Source organism: Sinocyclocheilus grahami, unplaced genomic scaffold (assembly GCF_001515645.1).
Source record: "Sinocyclocheilus grahami isolate Dianchi unplaced genomic scaffold, SAMN03320097.WGS_v1.1 scaffold609.1, whole genome shotgun sequence".
Taxonomy (NCBI): domain Eukaryota; kingdom Metazoa; phylum Chordata; class Actinopteri; order Cypriniformes; family Cyprinidae; genus Sinocyclocheilus; species Sinocyclocheilus grahami.
The window spans coordinates 880,656-899,306 of NW_015505788.1; the positions used below are offsets into that span (position 1 = coordinate 880,656).

General features: G+C 39.9%; 1 protein-coding gene across 4 annotated transcripts in view; it reads right to left on the bottom strand.

Moving 5' to 3' along the window:
- The window catches only part of LOC107557589 (mucin-5AC), a 146,653-nt gene that overhangs the window by 106,386 nt on the left and 21,616 nt on the right, over positions 1 to 18,651 (bottom strand). For 3 of the 4 annotated variants that reach the window (XR_001605411.1, XM_016241068.1, XM_016241067.1), the window contains exon 2: positions 10,075 to 13,908. Coding sequence is in view for 3 of the 4 variants with exons in the window: in XM_016241068.1 (XP_016096554.1) it covers positions 10,075 to 13,085 (3,011 nt within the window). In the remaining variant the exon portion in view is untranslated. Of the gene's footprint in view, positions 1 to 7,540; positions 7,603 to 10,074; positions 13,909 to 18,651 lie in introns of those variants that run through there. The other variant, XM_016241069.1, reaches the window with a different exon arrangement.

Consider the following 18,651-nt stretch of genomic DNA (forward strand, 5'->3'; position numbering starts at 1 on the left):
TTTGTTTGTTTTGTAATTTTGAGGTGTTCAGTTTTATTTTGGTTTTAGAAAATAAATGTGATTGCTCTCCTCACATATCAACTCTTTCTTGTTTTTGTTTCATGCTCTCTGTGCCTTGCCCTGGACTTTTATGTCACTTCCTGTCTCCCGTGTTGTTTGTAGTCCGTTTGTTTTTCTTTGGTTCCGTTTTTCTTTGGTTCCCCTTGATTAGGTGTGTATTATCTTGTTAAGCTTGTTAGCCCCATGTGTATATATAGCCCTAGTTTTTCTTTAGTTCCTTGTGAGTTGTTGAATGTAATGGTTGTCTGTTTGCCAGTCATGCTGTTCTTTGCTCCCTTTGGTTTTTGGCTTATTGTTGTTCTAGTTTTTTTCATTAAATACCAGCACATAGATCCTTGCCTCTGCCTGTTTTCCCCAGCTTCTCCACAACGTTACAGTTTTTGACTGGCAAATCTCTTTGACTATTGCATCTTTGAGCCTATATTTAGTAAAAGTAAAATACTTAAGTACTGTTAAAATCAGATACTCTAAGGATTTTACTCAAGTTGTTTTGGAATTGGTGACTTGTAACGTGTAGTGGAGTAATTTTCACTGTAAGGTATCTGTACTTTTACTCAAGAATGGTTTTTAGGTACTCTTTATACCTCTGGACTAACAATATCTCTTATCACATATGCATCACCAGTATCAGTACTGCAGCGTCTGAAGCAATCCTCTTTATATGTGTCTGTATTCACTGCTCTTTCTTTGTCTTTTATATGTCTAACACCCTGTCTGACTTGTTTCTGACTTAAAGGAGTCACTTTCCAGATAAATAACCTCAGTGTGGTAAAGTGGATGTGGAGGTGCGGGGTAATTGACTTCATACGCCTTGGCACCTCTTATGTAAACCTGCAGTCACGCCACATGACAGCCACAAGATAAACATCATTTAGGAAGTGCAAACTGGGCCTGATGGCAATGAATCAAGCCTGAATCTATTCATCCGAACTATGGATCAATAGAGCAAACCATTTCACCAAACAGATTAAAGGGTTCTGCTGTTATCACAGACGCTAGAAGCTGAGCAGAGAAATGCAGTTTATATAATATCAATTTACAGCCAGACTGTGGCCACTAGACAAATCTTGATACTTGAGATTTTATGTTTGGATATTTTGCTATTTGATGCTTTTCTCAATATTTATGTTTGCTTTGAAATGGCTTAAAAGGGACTCTTTTTTCCAATCAGAAAACCTATAATTTCAACCAAACAGCTATTATAGTCAATTAGATTCAAAAAGTTTAATGCAAGAAGTTAAAAAAAAACCCTAATAATCTTTTTTTTTTTAATAATGGAAACATGTCTTCCACGCGACATGGAAGGAAATAAAGACATGCAAGACTGATATTTAATCATTAATTCCTTGTATGAGATAGATAGATAGATAGATAGATAGATAGATAGATAGATAGATAGATAGATAGATAGATAGATAGATAGATAGCACATGAAGGCTGAGCAGCACTCATAAGCGTTTTGATAAAAACAGAACCGGATTTCTGTAACCACTGAGGGAAATAAACATGACAGCATTTATATCACAACATCCTCAAAGCTGGTTTGTCATTTCATGGAACTGTAAGCTGGTTGAGCAGCCATTAAAATACACATCCGTGCAAGCATGGAGAGAGAAAGAGCGAGAGCTTCCTAATATGCAGGTGTGAGTTTGGCATGTTAACTTTGAGCTTGTGTCTTGCTGAGATGTAGACTCCAGCACATTGAGTCATGTTTAGCGGGTGGGAGGGAGAGTGTCAAACGCTGGGCTGTTTATCGCTCTCAAACAAACACATTCACAGAGTGAGCTATTGGAACGGACAAAAGACTTTCAAGGAGAAAACAAACAAAATTTTGTACTAAACATGGTCAAGTCTAATCTCAGTCAAATACAATGGAGGTCAAAAGTCTGAGACCGTGAATGAAAACGCTTCTATTCCGGATTCAAATTCAATGCAAACTAAATTTTCAAAAGATCATGTTATGCTTCAATAAAACATCTGACCATCTGTTAAAATGACTTAAAGGGTTAGTTCACCCAAAAATAAAAATTAGCCCATGATTTACTCACCCTCAAGGCATCATAGGTGTATATGACTTTCTTCTTTCAGACGAATCCAGTCGGAGTTATATAATAAAATGTATTTGATCTTCCAAGCTTTAGAATGGCACTCAGTGGGTGTTACAGTTCATCAGTCCAAAAGAAGTGAAATTAAACACATACATCTATAGTAAAACGTGCCTCACATGGCTCCGGGGGGTGAATAAAGGCCTTCTGTAGCGAATCCATGCATTGTTATAATAAAAATATACATATTCAAAAAAGTATGAACACTTTTCTGTCACTTCCTGTAGCTGTTGTAAGCGCGTTCATTCCGGGCGGATGACGTAGGATGTATGGGTAGCGCATGCGCCGGTGAGAAGTGACGCACGTGGAATCAGAGAGGAGAGAAAGCAAAACACCGGTCATGAATTAGAAGTACAAAACTAGGATTTGTAAAGAAAAATGTCGGAGGATTTCGATATAAGCCAAGAGGAGACTGGTTTTCCTTTGCTAAAGTAAGGAAACTTTGCTTCCTTTGCTCCTGTAAACAAACATTGTTTTTTTGCAAGACTAGCATATATATATGTTTTTATACATATTCCAAGCTTTGTCAATATTGTTGTCACGCTACGCTGTATCAAACACACAAAGATAAAGAAGAAGGTTTATAAAGTCTTTAAACCAACACACAGGTAATCCACAACACAGGATAGAGTTGACGAGACCAGACAAACAATGGGGAAGAACACAGGGTTTAAATAAGAGGGGAACTAACAAGATAATTCAACTAAACAGGTGAACATGATGACTAATTAAACACACAAGGAAAACTAGTTCACAGGGCACAGGACAAGACAAACACAACAGAAACTGTGACAGAACGCCCCCCTCCCAGGAGGCATGACCCCGTGCCATGAAGACAAGGAGGCAAGGATGAGGAGGTGGCGCAGGGATGGTGAAGGGGCTGGCAAAGGGATGGCACACAAAGGCAGAGGGGTGCAGGAAGAGGCTTGGGAGGAGGACGAACAACAAAGTCCAGGGTGGTAATGACAGAGGTGAAAGCCAGGGAGAGGCCTTGAGTAGGGGCATGATGGCAGGTGCCCAGACCACAGCCAGAATGGTGCTCCATGGTGCCGTCGATGGAGGGAGGAGCCAAGGTGTGATAGGAACACACGCCACCATGGGGATGACTGGAGGCAATGACGGCAATGGAGGTGGAGCCCACTGTGCAGACAGAGAGTCGAGGAGGTGGAGTGCTGCCGAGGATCCAGGCGGCAGCGACGGAGCTGTAGCGACAATGGCCCGAGATGTAGGTGGGGATCCAGAGGCCAGATGGCGAGCTGGAGCAACCGAGGTGAGGGAAGGCGGCGCGGGCCATAGATAAAGCGGTGGAGGGTGGAGTGCAGCGGATGGCCCATAAGTCCCACCCAGGTGGAGCCGACTGACCGAGGGAGCCCGGCGAGGCCGAATGGCCGATGGTCCATGCTGGAATCGAGGGTAGGAGGAGCGCAGACACAGGAGTCTGAACAGCAGGACAAAGTAGAACGGAGCCATCCGAGGCCGGAGGCAGAGCCACAGGCTCCTCAGGTCCAGGAGGCTCGGTCGCTCCTATTGGCGATGGCTCAGATGTTGTGGCTGAGGTGTTCTCTCCGTCTGCGGTGGGCTCAGGCTGTCACTCCTGGCTGGGCACTGGATTGGGAGTGGGGCTGGCGTCTTCATCTACGAGGCCAACGGTGAAGGCAGATCCGCAAGAGCTCAGCACCCACTCCACATAAGTGGCAAAGCTCCCTCGAGGACCCTCTCCAGACAACTGCGCTCGTGTATTGTGTTCAGGCCGGCGTGAATGAACAAGCAAAGGCAGTCATCCGGGAAGGTGGTCTGATGGGCGAGACTCTGGAATTCTTCCATGTGCTCCTCGAGGGAGCGAACTCCCTGCTCAAGGCACAGAAGGCGTACGGCAGGGAGGTCCATGACAGTGGAACAAAAAATTCACAAAAGAAAACACTGAATCAAACAAAAATAAGCACAAAACAAACAACAGTTTACTTTCACATTACAGTCCGGTTTTCTGTCACACTATGCTGTAAACAAATGTACGAAAATGAAGAAGAAGGTTTATAAAATCTTTAATCCAACCCACAGGCAAACACAGGATTGAGTTGACGAGACCGGAAAAACACTGGGGAAAAACACAGGGTTTAAATAAGAGGGGAACTAACAAGAAAATTCAACTAAACAGGTGAACATGACTAATTAGACACATCAGGAAAACTGAGAAATCTGAGAAAATCATCTCAATTTTGTTATAATTTTCTAAAACTTTCTGATCAGGAATATCAAAAAATAAACAAAAACCCAAGAAAGAATATTAAACTCATGTGCCGTTTTACATGGCCAATGAACAATAAAAAAAAATCATTCTATAGATTAAAGGAAAGAAAGAAAGAAAGAAAGAAAGAATGAATGATGGACAGAAAAAAGGGCATAAAGAAGGAACGTTGAAAATAACAACTGACAGAAAAAGAAAAAGAATGAACAATCGATAAAATTATAAAGAACGATGGATAACAAGAGAAAGAAAGAACGAAAGAAAGAAAGAAAGAAAGAAAGAAAGATGAACAATGGATAGATATAAAGACTAAAACTTTCTATTGAGGAATATCCAAAATCGATGTGGTCTCAGGCACGTTCTACTCCAATGTATGTCTACAGAAAGAACCAATCACGCGCATCTAGAAAGCTGACCACATTTCCAGATGGGCAAATTGCGTTACCCAAACAACATTATCCATTAAACCTCACATTTGTGCTCAATTACATCTGACAGCAGCGGCGTCTGATTATCCAGTCTGTTGAGTTGGCCGCTCCAGAGCTCTGATGGCTGCGTAAGCCCAAGCTTAGAGGTATCAGGAGCCCGGCTGATCCACGGCCTTGTTTGTGTTCTCTGGGCTCTGACGTGGCTTGAATGAGCCACATACCAGCCTCCTCACCCACCACCATCTGTGTTGATGTAAAATAACCCTGGTTCCTCTGATCCCGGATCAGTTTCCTCCTCTTGATTCTATTAGGACTGGGGTTGAGGAAACTGGTCCTGGACGAGGCCTTATGGTCAATGCCTACTCCAATTAGCCTCCACAAATGCAAAAGCCCCAAAGGTGTGGGAGGTAAAAACAAGAAAGAAACATCCTGTACAACACAACAATATTCTATGACAGGGTTAAGTGAGCCGTACATATATTATTACTTATGCATAACTCCTAATTTCTAATGACTAATATAAAGGTAGAATGCATGGAAAACGTGGAACTCCTAAAACTGACATTAAACTAAAAAAACTACCCATGGAAAAGAGGAGTTTGCAAGAGATACACAGCCTGAAAAGTGAACCATAATATCAACAATAACAGTTTAACCCTCTACAGCCCGACATATTAAAAATAGTCAGAATTTTGTTTTTTCCCCAACTGAACAGTTTATTAAATCTTTAGATGAAATCTAAAACAAAAATGTTTGCATGTTATTTGTTGAATATCATCTGATGCATCAGGTTTTTATGGCTCATGTAGCATGATATAGTGAGAATATATTCAGAAGCCCAAATTAAGCAAAAATGTGCTATTTGGTGCAGATGCTGATATTTATATGGCTAAAAAGTAAGATGAAATTCTGATAGCTTATAATGTAAATCAATGCGATCTTTATCTTTAACAGTATAGCGGTATGCAATGCATATAAATATCAGTTGTCACTCAATATCTCTTAGTAAGATGATAATTGTATGAATAATCAAGTAAACCTAAGTTGCTTCAGTCCAGTAAGTGCTCATCTTGAAATATTCTAACAATATAAAAGTTATTCTTACATTTACTTTGTAAAAATCTGTAAAGATTTCAAGGTGGACGTTTTTACAATTACACTAAAAGGGCTTTTACTTGATTCAATAGTATAAACTATCAAGCAAGTTTTTTAGCAATGTTTTGATCATGGTGATAATTACTGAAATTTGCAAATGTATGATACAATAGGCTTTGCAGGGTTAAGGGACTAAAACTGAGCTTTGTTGGGCCACAGAATTACAAATTACATATTACTTTTCATTCTACCTTTTCTAAGACCATTCTCCATGTTATTACATTAATAGGAGCACAAACAATGCAGCGAGCAATACTACACAGCCATTATGAGCTAATTTTGCACACCAGTGTTTGAGTGTTCTCAAAGGAAAAAGAAAGTTGTAATTCTCAGGCCTTCATCAGCTATAACAAACAATCTTGTGTGCATTATAGGCCATATGAAGCAAACTGCCTCAAATTATCCTCACTTAAAATCCTTACTTTCTAAGGCTTTTCCCACTATGATAAATGCTGGATTTATGTTCTTTTGAAACTCTGTTGAGGTTGTTGAGTCAGGTTTCATGCTTTTTATTCTGAAAGGGGGTAAGCACTGCTTTTAACCTGGGTTTATGAAGCCCTGCTTCACTAAAAATACTCATGCGCTTTGTACAGTCAGAAACTAAAATAAGATTCACATCTAAGGAAAACCGTTGACTTGATTTCACTGACATTTGTAGAGATGGACAAGCTACATATATTCAGAGCATTTCCATAGCTAACATAAACATGAAAAGATAAGTCAACATTAAATCAAAAATTGCCGCTTGCTATTTAATTAAGTTCTTATTTGTAATATAATGTACAGGTGAATCATCCAGCTCTAAACAGAAGAAAGTCCATATCACTTTTATATTGAATAATTTCTGTCTTCTGAAGTCATATAAAAAGCATTATGCACTGAAAAGAAATTGAAGATGAAAATATGACAATGCAATCAGTGCATCACTTTTCATGCTAAAAAACACAAAGTCATACAGGTTAGGAACATGAGAGTGAGTGAACTAACCATTGAAATGTGTGTGCTTTAGTGAAGAGTGAGTCTGTTTTGCACATGTCGGTATGTTTAAATGTGTTTGTGTGCATCGCATGGTCATTCAAGAAAAAAAACAGATTCCCTCTGCTGTACACAGAGCCGTTTTATCTCCTGAGCGCTGTCCCACTTCTGCATTCTGTAAATACCCTCGCAAAAGCAAGAGAATGCCCTAATGTAGGCCATAGTGTCTTCTGGAAACCTTCTCTTGAGCGAGTCTAGTCTGAACCGGGGCAGAGTCCGCTGACTGACTTCAGCTCTACTGTTCTAGTTCTGAGTTCTGATAGTCACTGTCATACATTTTGATTTGATAAGTTAATTGTCTTGCACGCTAGAAATTCAGACACCGTCCACTTTCCAAGTTTCATGCTACCCACAGAAGTTACAAATACCAACTGAATGCAAGAAAACCTTCCAATTTACTTCCATAATATAGAGTATCCAACAAAACCAAAAAAACAAAAGTAGAACGAGACTTGATTTTATCCATTAAGAATCCGATTGTGAAATGGCAATACAGCCAATACAATACATACCAGAATGTAGTCATGCAGATGGAAGGAAAGGGGAAGAAAAATAGAGGGCTTGGTGACATCAGCTGAAAAGGAAAGTTGTTTCAAAGGCAGAGCAAGTTAAAAAGTGATTGCATTTTTAAACATTTTCACAATGATGTGCACAAACTAATCGCTCACAATAAGACAAGAATAGTGTATTAAGAAAGTAATAAAGTGCATTTTGATTTCAAGTTGACTTTTTCACAAGCATGAGATGTTCCTGGATCAATGTCCTTTGTTACTTATGTTCTTAACCAATCATAGTCCTCTGATCGTATGGGTAGTGTAGGGTTTGGATTAGGATTGTTTGAAAATATCTTTTTTCAATGAATGATTGATTCAGGAATATGTCTTTAAATAAAAAGTTATGCTATAGCAAACAAACTGCAAAACAAACCGGGTGTTTTAGCTTGGATGACTTGCTCCATCAAGACATTTAACAGCATCAAAATAATTCCAATCAAAATAATATGCAGCGACTTCTAGGCTGTGAGTAGCTTCTGCAGTAGCCTGCAATCCAACTTAACAACTACAGTAGCAAAATTCAATGCTTTGAAATAAAATGTATTTTAAATCATATTTGAAGAAGAATGGGAAAGTTTCTGCCCGATGGCATGTCATTTCACTTCAATTAGTTCTGGAAATAAAAACATCCAATAAAAGAGTTTTAATTAAAAAAAAAAGAAGAAGAAGAAAATAAATTCTACAAAAAAATTTAAATCATCCTATGCATATGATTTTTTTCACATACGAAACAAATAGCTTATAAAACAGCAGCTTATATAAGAAATAAATAAAATAACAAAGATGAAGCGGTTACACTTTACTTGAAGGAGTGTGCATAAGACTGACATGACACCTTCATAATCATAACATGACACCTACATAATCATGACATGACACATGTCATGAATATGAAGGTTTTTTTATGCATGTTTATGACAACTGTCATTAAGTGTCATTCGCTCAGTTATGTAATTTTTAATGCAAAGATGACATTGTTTGAGATGTCTTTGTTATGGGCTATGGTTAGGGGTTAGGATAGGGGTAGGGTTAGGTTAGGGTTAGGTCAAATAATGTCATATTTGCATTAAAAATGACATAACTGAGCGAATTACACTTAATGACAGTTGTCATAAACATGCATAAAACCTCCTTCATATTCATGACGTGTCATGTCATGATTTTGAAGGTGCCATGTCAGTCTTATGCACACCCCTTCAAGTAGTGTTACCGAAGCCAGTAAGTGCCAAAAAGAACACAGAGTCACTATCTGAGATCTGAGTGCACGGTTGGTCCATCATTAGTATGCCACAGACATGAATTTTTAAAGGATTTCAGCCTATTGCTTTTTATCTTGGAAATTGTATTTTTGCTGTAGATGAATGAAATTGGTAGCACTTTTCTTTCAGAAACTATCCCCATCTGTGTGTAACCTTACCTCATTACAGACATGATATCAAACATTCTTAATCATCAAGCTTTTATGATGATCATTATGCCATCATACCATAATGATGTTAATTTCTTATTCAAGAAATATAAATACATTTTTAGTTGTGTTTGAGCAGTGTCTGACAGGGCACACAGCAGAGTTGAACTTTTTTTCATAGTTGATGAACAGTTGATGGCTGATAATGAGGGTAAGGATTTTGTTTAGATTAATTTTGCAATAACGTGACGGATTCACACATGCATACTAAACATATCACCAATTATGCTCATAAAAAAAATTATGTTGTAGATAATAATGAAAGCCTTGGCACACACAAAAGTGTATTTTTATGGCTTAAAAATTAATCTACCTATGGCTACTAGAAACAATGAAAATGAGAAGAATTTTAACTTGAATCATCTACAATCATGCACCACAGTGCACCGTATCAGACCACATAAATTTAAGTTTGTACAGCAGAACTAGAATAATAATAAAAAAAAATCTTGAAATTGCTTAATTTGTTATTGTTGACAAATAATGCTTTCTTAATTTTAAGTTAATTGAACATTTTTATTTTTTGATTAAAAAGTAATACAATTCTGATGTCTCGCAAAGCAGCATCTCTCAGAATATGGCAAACACTTTGAATCACTGAATGTGTCTTCACACATCCTACTTGAGACTTTTCAAAGTAAACTGTGTTGGCATATTCTCTATAGTATACAGAAATCTGGAAAGTCTCTCAGCAAGAAGACATGCTGAGAGGCCTTTCTTATGAAAACTATCATATCCCTCAGTGATGAACTTGATGAGTGGACAGATGGGAGGGCGGTTTAAAAAGCATCACAGCTATCACTGCTGGAACATGTTAATGACAATCAACATAGGATTATATGCAAAAGCAGAGGGTTGGAACAATTTCCTTGCTGCTTATGTCTCACTCATTTCCTCTTTATACCAACCACAAAAAAGAAGAGAATTACCCCTCTTACCAATTTGACTTTACCAAGAAAATATGCTTTGGAATTCACATTTTTTCTTCTTACCGCGTTATTCCTTGACTCACTCACTTACTCACCCGTCTCGCTCTGCCTCCTTCTTCTCCAGATCCTGAATGACGTCCAGTAAAACCTTGATGGTGTTCTGGCTGGTCTCCAACACCCCTTCCAGGCTGTGCAGCTGAGACTGCAGAGCCCCAATGTCGTACAGAGGGCCATTAGGGCCAAACAGTTTCTCTTTAGCCTTTGCCAGGTCCAGCTTACACTTAGTCCCAGACATAAGCCCCCCCAGTAGCTCCTGCACCTGCCGCAGTGTGTCCGATTGGCCCTCCGCTGGTCCAAGGGGGGCCAGGGGGTTTGTCCCCCCAGCAGGAGGCAAGTGGTTTGCATTGGCCTGGGATTCTGGGCCGAGGATCGCCCGTCGGACACTTAAACAGGTGGGCCTCACCATAGCTCTTGCCTTACTTTTGGGAGGGATAGGAGGTGGGTTTTCACCTGCCTGATGGCGAGTTCCTGCTTCAGCATTTGGCTTCACTGCCCCAGTTTTCGCTCTGTCCTTTTCAGCACTGTTACTCTCAGCTTTTGGGACAGGAGGCTTACAGGGCTGTCCAGGAGTAGAGGAGCCCTCTTTGCGGGGGGTGTAAGGAGGAGGAGGAGGTGGTGGGGGAGGAAGCATGAACTCTCTCCTGTCTCGTCTGTCCTGAGTGCAGCAGAAGGCCTGAGGAGGGGAGGGGCTCGCCCCAGCGTTAGAGTACAGCAGAGTAGTCTGTGGAGAGCAGGCATAAGGGGGTAAAGAATGCCTGAAATTAGCAGAGGGAAGCACAGTTTCCTGGGGTTTACTTGCGTACATCATTGCCTCACGTGGACAGAGAACAGGTGACATATTTTTTGGAAATGATTTGGAGTGTGATACTGTATGAGTAAAAGTCTTTGGGAGTCTTTGTGCAAAATGTTGCACAATTTGAGAGGGATTACTGCATGACACTGCATTTTGCATACTAGAGTTGCAGTGTGGCAATGCTTGAACAGAAAGTTTACCTGGTGCAGGTTGTGTGGAAGAGCTGCAAATCAGAACTGGCATGGAAGGAGTCACATGGGTTGCCACATTTTGATGATCCAAAATGCAATGTACTGCAGTTTGTGCAACAGGAATGGCATGTGCCGCAGCTGCAATAGGGCCCTTGAAGTGTGAGACAGGGTGTGGAGCAGTGGCACAGGATGGCTCGGGAGGAAATGACATCACATTGTGAGGGAGGGTTTGTGTAGGAATCTTATGAGGTGCCGTAGGTTGTGTAGAAGAGCCAAAGGATGCTGGTTTGTCTTTGACACAGTATGTTATAGAATGCATTGGAATTTTACAAGATGATGTAGACTGAACAGGTGTTGGGGTGTTTGTAGCTGATATAGGAGTCTGTACAGGATGGGTATGGGTCCTACCCAATGGCTCATTCTGTTTAGGACTCATACATCTTGGCACAGACTGAATAGGAGTAACAGGTTGTGTTGGAGATATCACAGAGTACACAGGTTGATTTGAGGTGTTATCACATGCCATGGGTTGTTTTGGAGTCTTCTGGCATGGCTGTGTGGAACTGAACGTAGAGGCAACTGCAGGTGCTCCTTGAGAACAGGCCGCTGCCTTTGAGCCAGCAGTGTTGGAGCATGGAATGGTTTCCTCCAACTTCTGGAAACAAGGTCTGGATTGGGCAAGAGTTGTGGGATCTGTATGTGAATCTGGAATGCTTTGGGACTCTGGTAATGGGGGAGTCTTACAATTTGCTGTATCCTGAATAGCAGGTGTGCAACCACGCCTTGTAGATTCAGTAGGAGACATGCATGATTGCCCGTGTGTTGAGAATGTGGTGACAGTGGATATGACTTGTGCTGTGGTAGTGCACAAAGGCTCTGGTACAGTGGGGGTCAAACTGATGTTTTCCGCAGCAGCCTGCTGTGGGCAACATTGTGATGTTTCTTTGGTACATGTGGTTGATGGAGATGGTGCAGTGTGAGATGGGCAAGATGCAGGATCTACTTCAGCTTTTTGCAAAGATGTTGTGTTGTCTGGGACAGTTTGGATTTTTGAATCAATGCTTGCTTCAGTCTGTGTAGAAGAGACACTACATGGCATATTATGAACTGTGTTGGGCGTGGGGGAACGCTGCGTGGCTACAATATCTGACGAAGTTCTGTGCGCCACAGCTTTGGATGGAAGCTTCTTGGGTTGGATAGACTGTTGGTGGCTTCTGTGCACAGTTTTAGTTGGGGAAGTACAAGGAGGCTCAGGTTTCCCAGGATCACTTGCTGCTCTGTTTAAAGATTTCCTCCTACCTCTCCTTCTAGACTGTTTTAGTGGCGCAGCAGAATATGGCTGGAATTGTGTTGATGTACCCACAGAGGCAGTTTGATTATCCTCAGTTCTCTGGCACCTTGATTGCTGAGCAGGGGTACAATGTTGGACAGAGCTCTTCTTTGATCTACAAGGTGGAATGTAGACATGTGCGGTCAGTTCATCAGAGGAGTCTCCGTCATCCCAAGCTCCCCCCAGGCTGTGACTGCGAGACTTCGTGGCAGAGAGCAAGGGAGGCTTCTGCAAACTGGGTGAGGTTTGGATGGCTGTACTCCTGCATGGCTGAGTTGGCAGCGGCAATGTGAGAGAACATGGATGTGTTGGGACCCAGCAGCGTCTGGCCGGCCCAGGGGTAAGAGGGTGTGGTGGTGCTCTCTTCAAAAATGCTGTCACTGCTCCAATTGTCTTTTCCATGTCCCCACGGACTGCTCCCACCAACGAGGGCCCGTTTGTCAACTCTTTCTGCCAGTTTGGAACCTCTGTTGGGCTCTTACTCCTCAGCTTGTCATTTTTATTCTTAGACTCATCATCATCCTCCAAATCTTTAAAACGTACTTGCTGTGTGCGATTTCGTCTCTGTTTAAGTCTGCTTTCAATATCTGGAGAGTTCCGGTTGAGGAGCACTGAGCGCACAGTCACGGTGGTGGGTGTTTTGTCTGGGTTGCCATTGCTATGGCTGTGAACAGTTGGCAAATGGTTGGGCTCTTTGCTCACCATGTTATCCAAGAGTAGTTTATGAACCATAGATGTAAATAAAAATTTGACTGTGTGGGTTTTTTTGTCTGCTTTCACAAGTCAAATGTGAATGAACAATTAATTGGATAAAAAAATGCAGTTACAGCACACAGTATATTTGACATTTGACAAACTCTGAACATGATAAATACTGCAGTAACAAAACAAAAAAATAAAACAGACCAGCCGATGGCAGCAGAGCATGTGACTGGTCCTTTCCTCAGGTCACATGACTGAGGGTTTCTGTGTAAGTCTTTGTGGTAATGCTGTCAGAGTAGGTTCTCGTTTTGGCATGAAGAGTCTTTATAAGCAAGTGTATTTATATGCAAAAGAGGGACTGGATGTATCCTGAGCTTCAGCCCCATTAGTCCACAGGGACACTTAAACACTCAATGAGCAATCTTGGTGATACTCTCTTTGTATAAGTCCTGAAGAGCATGAAACTTTGGCAGGGTAGGCTTGCGAGTATGTCCCAGAAGTCTGCATCATGGTTTCATAGCCAAGAGCAAAATCTCAAGACACATAGCTCTCACTGTGTACGTCTGCAGCAGTTGTAACCGTGCTTGTACTAAAAATATCAAGGCAAATAAAATGTTAATGGGATACAGTTTTCAGGCTGACCAGTGAGAGGATGTCCCGACACCTTTAATGCCCTACTTTCCAATTCAAAGCTTGTGTGCACAGTCCTCTCTGGTGTAGCACATCTTGACAGTCCAGGACTGGGCAATGCCTCTCTTCAGGTTGACTTTTATCTCTCACATTTGCCTTTGAGTTTCTTTGCTTGTGTCGTTCACCTCATCATTTTCTTGAGACAGGAACAGAACTGGAACATCTGAGCAAAGTAGAAACACAGAAAAAAAGACAGTAGGTTCAGTAATGTCCCAAAATTGAGGTTTGTATTTCTGAATCATGTTTTACTTTGACAAACACATACACAAAAGCTGGCTTTAACATAAAACCGTGCCTAAGAACATACATAAGTACCTAGATAGGATTCCTCAAGTATAAAACTGCCTCAAGCTAAGATTTCATGAGTTCTGTCCAATAATCAAGTCTTTGATCACTTTCCATTTCCTGGTGAGGTAGTCTACGAAATAAGAGTAGTTTAGGGTCAAATGTACGACAGAGGCAGACACTGAGAGTACTTTTAGCTTGTCTGTAACTTTGGGGCTGGTGTTTAACTCGGCAGTGTCTCAGAAGGGGCAGGATAAGAGATATTCAGGGGTAGAGACTGACAACGCTAATTAACTTGGCTTGTCTTTAAGCAACCCCCCTGGTACATGGAGGCACAAGCATGACAGCTGATCACCACAGGGTATTCTGAACACACTCTATCACATTGTCACTGTTACCAGGCACTGCATTCTGTCTGTGATCAGACAATCACAGTCCCCTGAGTCATGAGAGGATGTTAAATGTCTGTGTACGTGTCTTGTGATACACCCATTTGCTCAGTGTAACTTTCCTATCAGATTGGTCGGACTGAATCATAGCATAGAGCATCTTACTCAACAAAACTACATGTCACAGCCCTCCACTATGATATATTGTATGTAGTAAAACAGTATTAACTTTACATGCTAATTAGCCTATGGCCATATTTGGAATGGAATGTTCACTTCTTATGGTGTGTTCAAGTTCTCCTGAGAAGTTCGTACTGACGAGTTACGACATTGGATGTATTCAAATCATTCTAGCTAGTTTTATAGCCAGTCAATACAGATGCTGCATCTATTGCATCCACCATATTTTCTCACTAACATGCCTCAAACTCAGAAACTCTGGGCTTAAAGAAAGTTCAGAGTTTGCCCTCTTGTAATTCCGACATTGTGGTGCCGTCTTTCTGACATGACGTGAATGCACGATTAGTGATTACTGCAGGGTATATATGTATGAATCATTCTTGTTATGCAGTACACTTTTAAAGGCAGGGTAGGTGATTTGGTTCAAAAACATTTTTTGTTATGCTGGTTGAAAATCTCTTCACATCCCAATAGCAATCCCTAAGTTAAGTTGTCTAAATGTATTTATATGTATGTATATCGTCTGTGCAAGGTGTAGGAACATAACATGTTCGTCCAATCAAATCCTTTGGTCCAAGGGCTATGATAGGCTGTCCTACCTGCCTGTCAATGTATGTATTTGCATACCTCCGCACACCCTGTTCGCACAGACATGATACGCCATCAGCGCATTCTATTACGCTATTGCAGACTGAACGGATTTTCACCTGTGAATGAGACATGAGGTAATCTGACAGCCAAAACGTGTCTCATCATGTAGCTGGTTAGCCTCTGGTCTGCCTTTGCAATGTCATGTGTTTTGTAGGAGGCGTGGCTTTGGAGAGTGATTTGCAGGGAGAGTGGGATCTTATGCTTTCAGAACTTGCTATTGCTAGACTCTCCAAAATTGCATACCCTACCTTTAAGTTACTATAATAAACAGCAGGCTATGTCTTAAAATATTAAACAGATTTAAACAATTTTTAAAATATAAATATCATATTAGTTTTTCTTTTACTTACAATCCTATTCATCTTCTTGTCATTGTGTAAATAATCAAGATAAATAAATAATTTAAAATGTTTACATACCTGAACTTGAGCAAAGCATAAATCTGAAAGGCTGATAAACCTTAAATATTAATATAAATATTTCCTATCATTTTTTCCAAATGTTACAGAGTTCGAAATGTATTGCAGAACATGAATGACTCCTATTCCAATATTTTAAATATTGTTCTCACATGACCTTATAAACATTGCATGTGCGTTGCATTAGTTAGAATCTTGTAAATAACAGTTTTTATTTGTCATGTTTACTTATCAGTTCATATCAAATCATGTTAAAAAGAAAAATATGTAAAAAAAAATCTTGGTTGACATTGCTTTGGGTTCATTCTTCACACTGAAATGAAGGTCAAATTGAGCACAATGCATTTTGCGATAATGTGCTCTGTTGAATACTGCATATTTTGGCAAAAGCAGCTGGTCATTTAAGCATTTATGCATACAGAACATTTGTATACTGCGCACACATACTACTTACTACAGAGATGTAGTATACTAGTATGCTATTCTGAGCATAATACAGAAATGCAAAACCTCAAGAACTATTTGCATGCCAAAACACACATTCATTTTGATCTTACAAGTCCCTCATATTTACTTTCAGATAGCGCCAACAGGCCCTTGAGCACAGAGGTTCACAAGAAAAGGCATTAAGCACATACTATCACCTCACACCTCTAGTTTTATGTAGGTAATCAAGCCCTTATTGATTGCCTCTCACTCAGCTAAACTACGAGTTCCTCTTGAAATCTCTCACTGCAGCTCTTCACGTTCAACCACCGTTGGAGCCCCAGACAAAAGGCCAGACATTCTCCATTATTAACCTGTTATCTCCATGTAGCCCAAAGATCAATATAGGTTTGTACAGCTTAGCAATTGTAAAGCTATACAGCTCGATAATTGGGGGCTTGTACAGAACAGACAGAAAAGAATAAAAGATCAGCAGTTGCAATGTCAAATTAGGTGAATGCATTGACTGTTTTTTAAACGTGTCTAAATAGTTTTTAGGAATTTTTATTTTAGTATCTTTGATGTACTATTTTAGTTATTATTCATATTTAGTCTTATAGTATATAGTATATATACTATATATAGTCTTATAGTATATATACTATAACTCATATATAGTCATATTAGTCTTTAGTATATTTTCCATTTTTTATTTTAATTAAAGTCTAATAATTTAGTTTTTTTTTTTACATTTTTATTAGTTTTTTTAAGTATGTCTATATATTCCGTATTCATTTTTATTTCAGTTTTAATTTTAATTATTTAAATACTTTAATTTAAACTAAAAAGAAAATGAGAAATTATGTTTTGGCAACTAGATGAAACTAAATAAGTGTATTTTATTTTATTTATTTTTTCTGTTTGCGTCTATTTTAAGTAAAAAAAATATATATATATTTTAAGGTTTTAATTTTAGTCTTAGTTAATGATAATAACCCTACAGTTTCCTAAATATAAAAAGTACAACGGTTTTGAATGCAGCTCATCCAAAAACAATTTAAAACAATCTGTTTTATAAAAGTCAAAAGCAAAACAAGTCTTCTGTCTCTACTGAACTCTGTAAAAGAGGTGTTACCGTCTTTAGCTGCTGCCTTCTGTTGTATGTAGTTCTGTTTTGCTTCTGCAAATGATGAAAAGTTATGTTCAGTTCAGTGCCAGTGGCAGATTCGTGGCCCCTGTGGAAGTTCAAATGCTCCCATGAGTGATTCATCCTGGCGCAGATGCCGGATTGAGAAATGTTCTTTTGCATGTCGGGTAAATAATACTTGCTGTTATGCATTTAGTTTAGTCGCATTACAATACACAGTAAGCTTTACATTTCCATCAAAACCATTTAGTAGTTGTTCACTGCAACCGCAAAAAGGCAGTGTTTCATGTGGGTGAATTAGCATTTATAATGTGCTCACTCTGTGTAAATAAGTTATGAATACATTTGAATATGTATTCGCAGCCTTTACTCACATGCTTTGTGACAGCTTTGCTGAGCCGCACACCAGGAGACATTAATCGCTGCCAGCTTTGGCCACACACAAGGTCAATTAAGGACAAAATTACAACCAAGCTCAGGCACTTGATAATATTAATTGTTTTTCATTTCACATTCCCAATTTAGGCCAGCGGAATTCCTTCAGAGACGAGAAATGAGAAAGACTGTGGGAGATTACAGGAACGCTGAAACTCTGGCCATAATAAAGCGGCTGAAATGAAGAGCAGAACGGATTACTTTCTGTCCCTTTGCTCTCCTGGAACTGCCCTCAATTATCCTGCATGTCTGGAAGTTGTTCCCCTGAAGAGAAGTCAATTATTTAATGAAGCCCTAAATTGGATGAATCATTTGCAGAACTGGAACATTTAATTAGGAAACACTTGGTTGTTTTAGTCTGTTTCGAGTGGAAGTTTGGGATTCGGAATTAAAATTCACAGGGCAGGTGTAATCATGAGACGCCGGTCGATTGGGAACATAGAGTTTGCAGTACATCATGGCTCATTCAGAAAGGACAAAAAGAGGGAAAATCGGAACAAAGGCACTCTTGAGATTTTGTTAGACACTTTGGTCCCACTTTATATTAAGTGGCCCTAAAACCTGTGTACTTGCATGGTAACTAGATGTGTACGTAGTATGTAACCACAGTGTAAGTACACATTGATACATAGTACCAACAGCTCTAATGTTTGTGTAACTACACATATGTAACAACCCACTGAATGGTATGTGTAAGTACAAATGTATAACAGGACATTGGTAACAACACTTTTTGGTAATGAAAGTACAAATGTGTAACAGGACTAACAGCACTTTTTGGTAAAGAAAGTGTTACACTTTATATTAGATTTACCATGTAATTACTCTGATGTTACACAGCAGCGGCCTAAGTTCCTGGGGACTTACCATGTAAGTACACTGGTATCAAAGTAGTGCTCCAACTCCACCAACTTGAGATCCAACTCCTCCCACTTTACATATCCCTAAACCTACCCATCTCCACCCCCTGGATC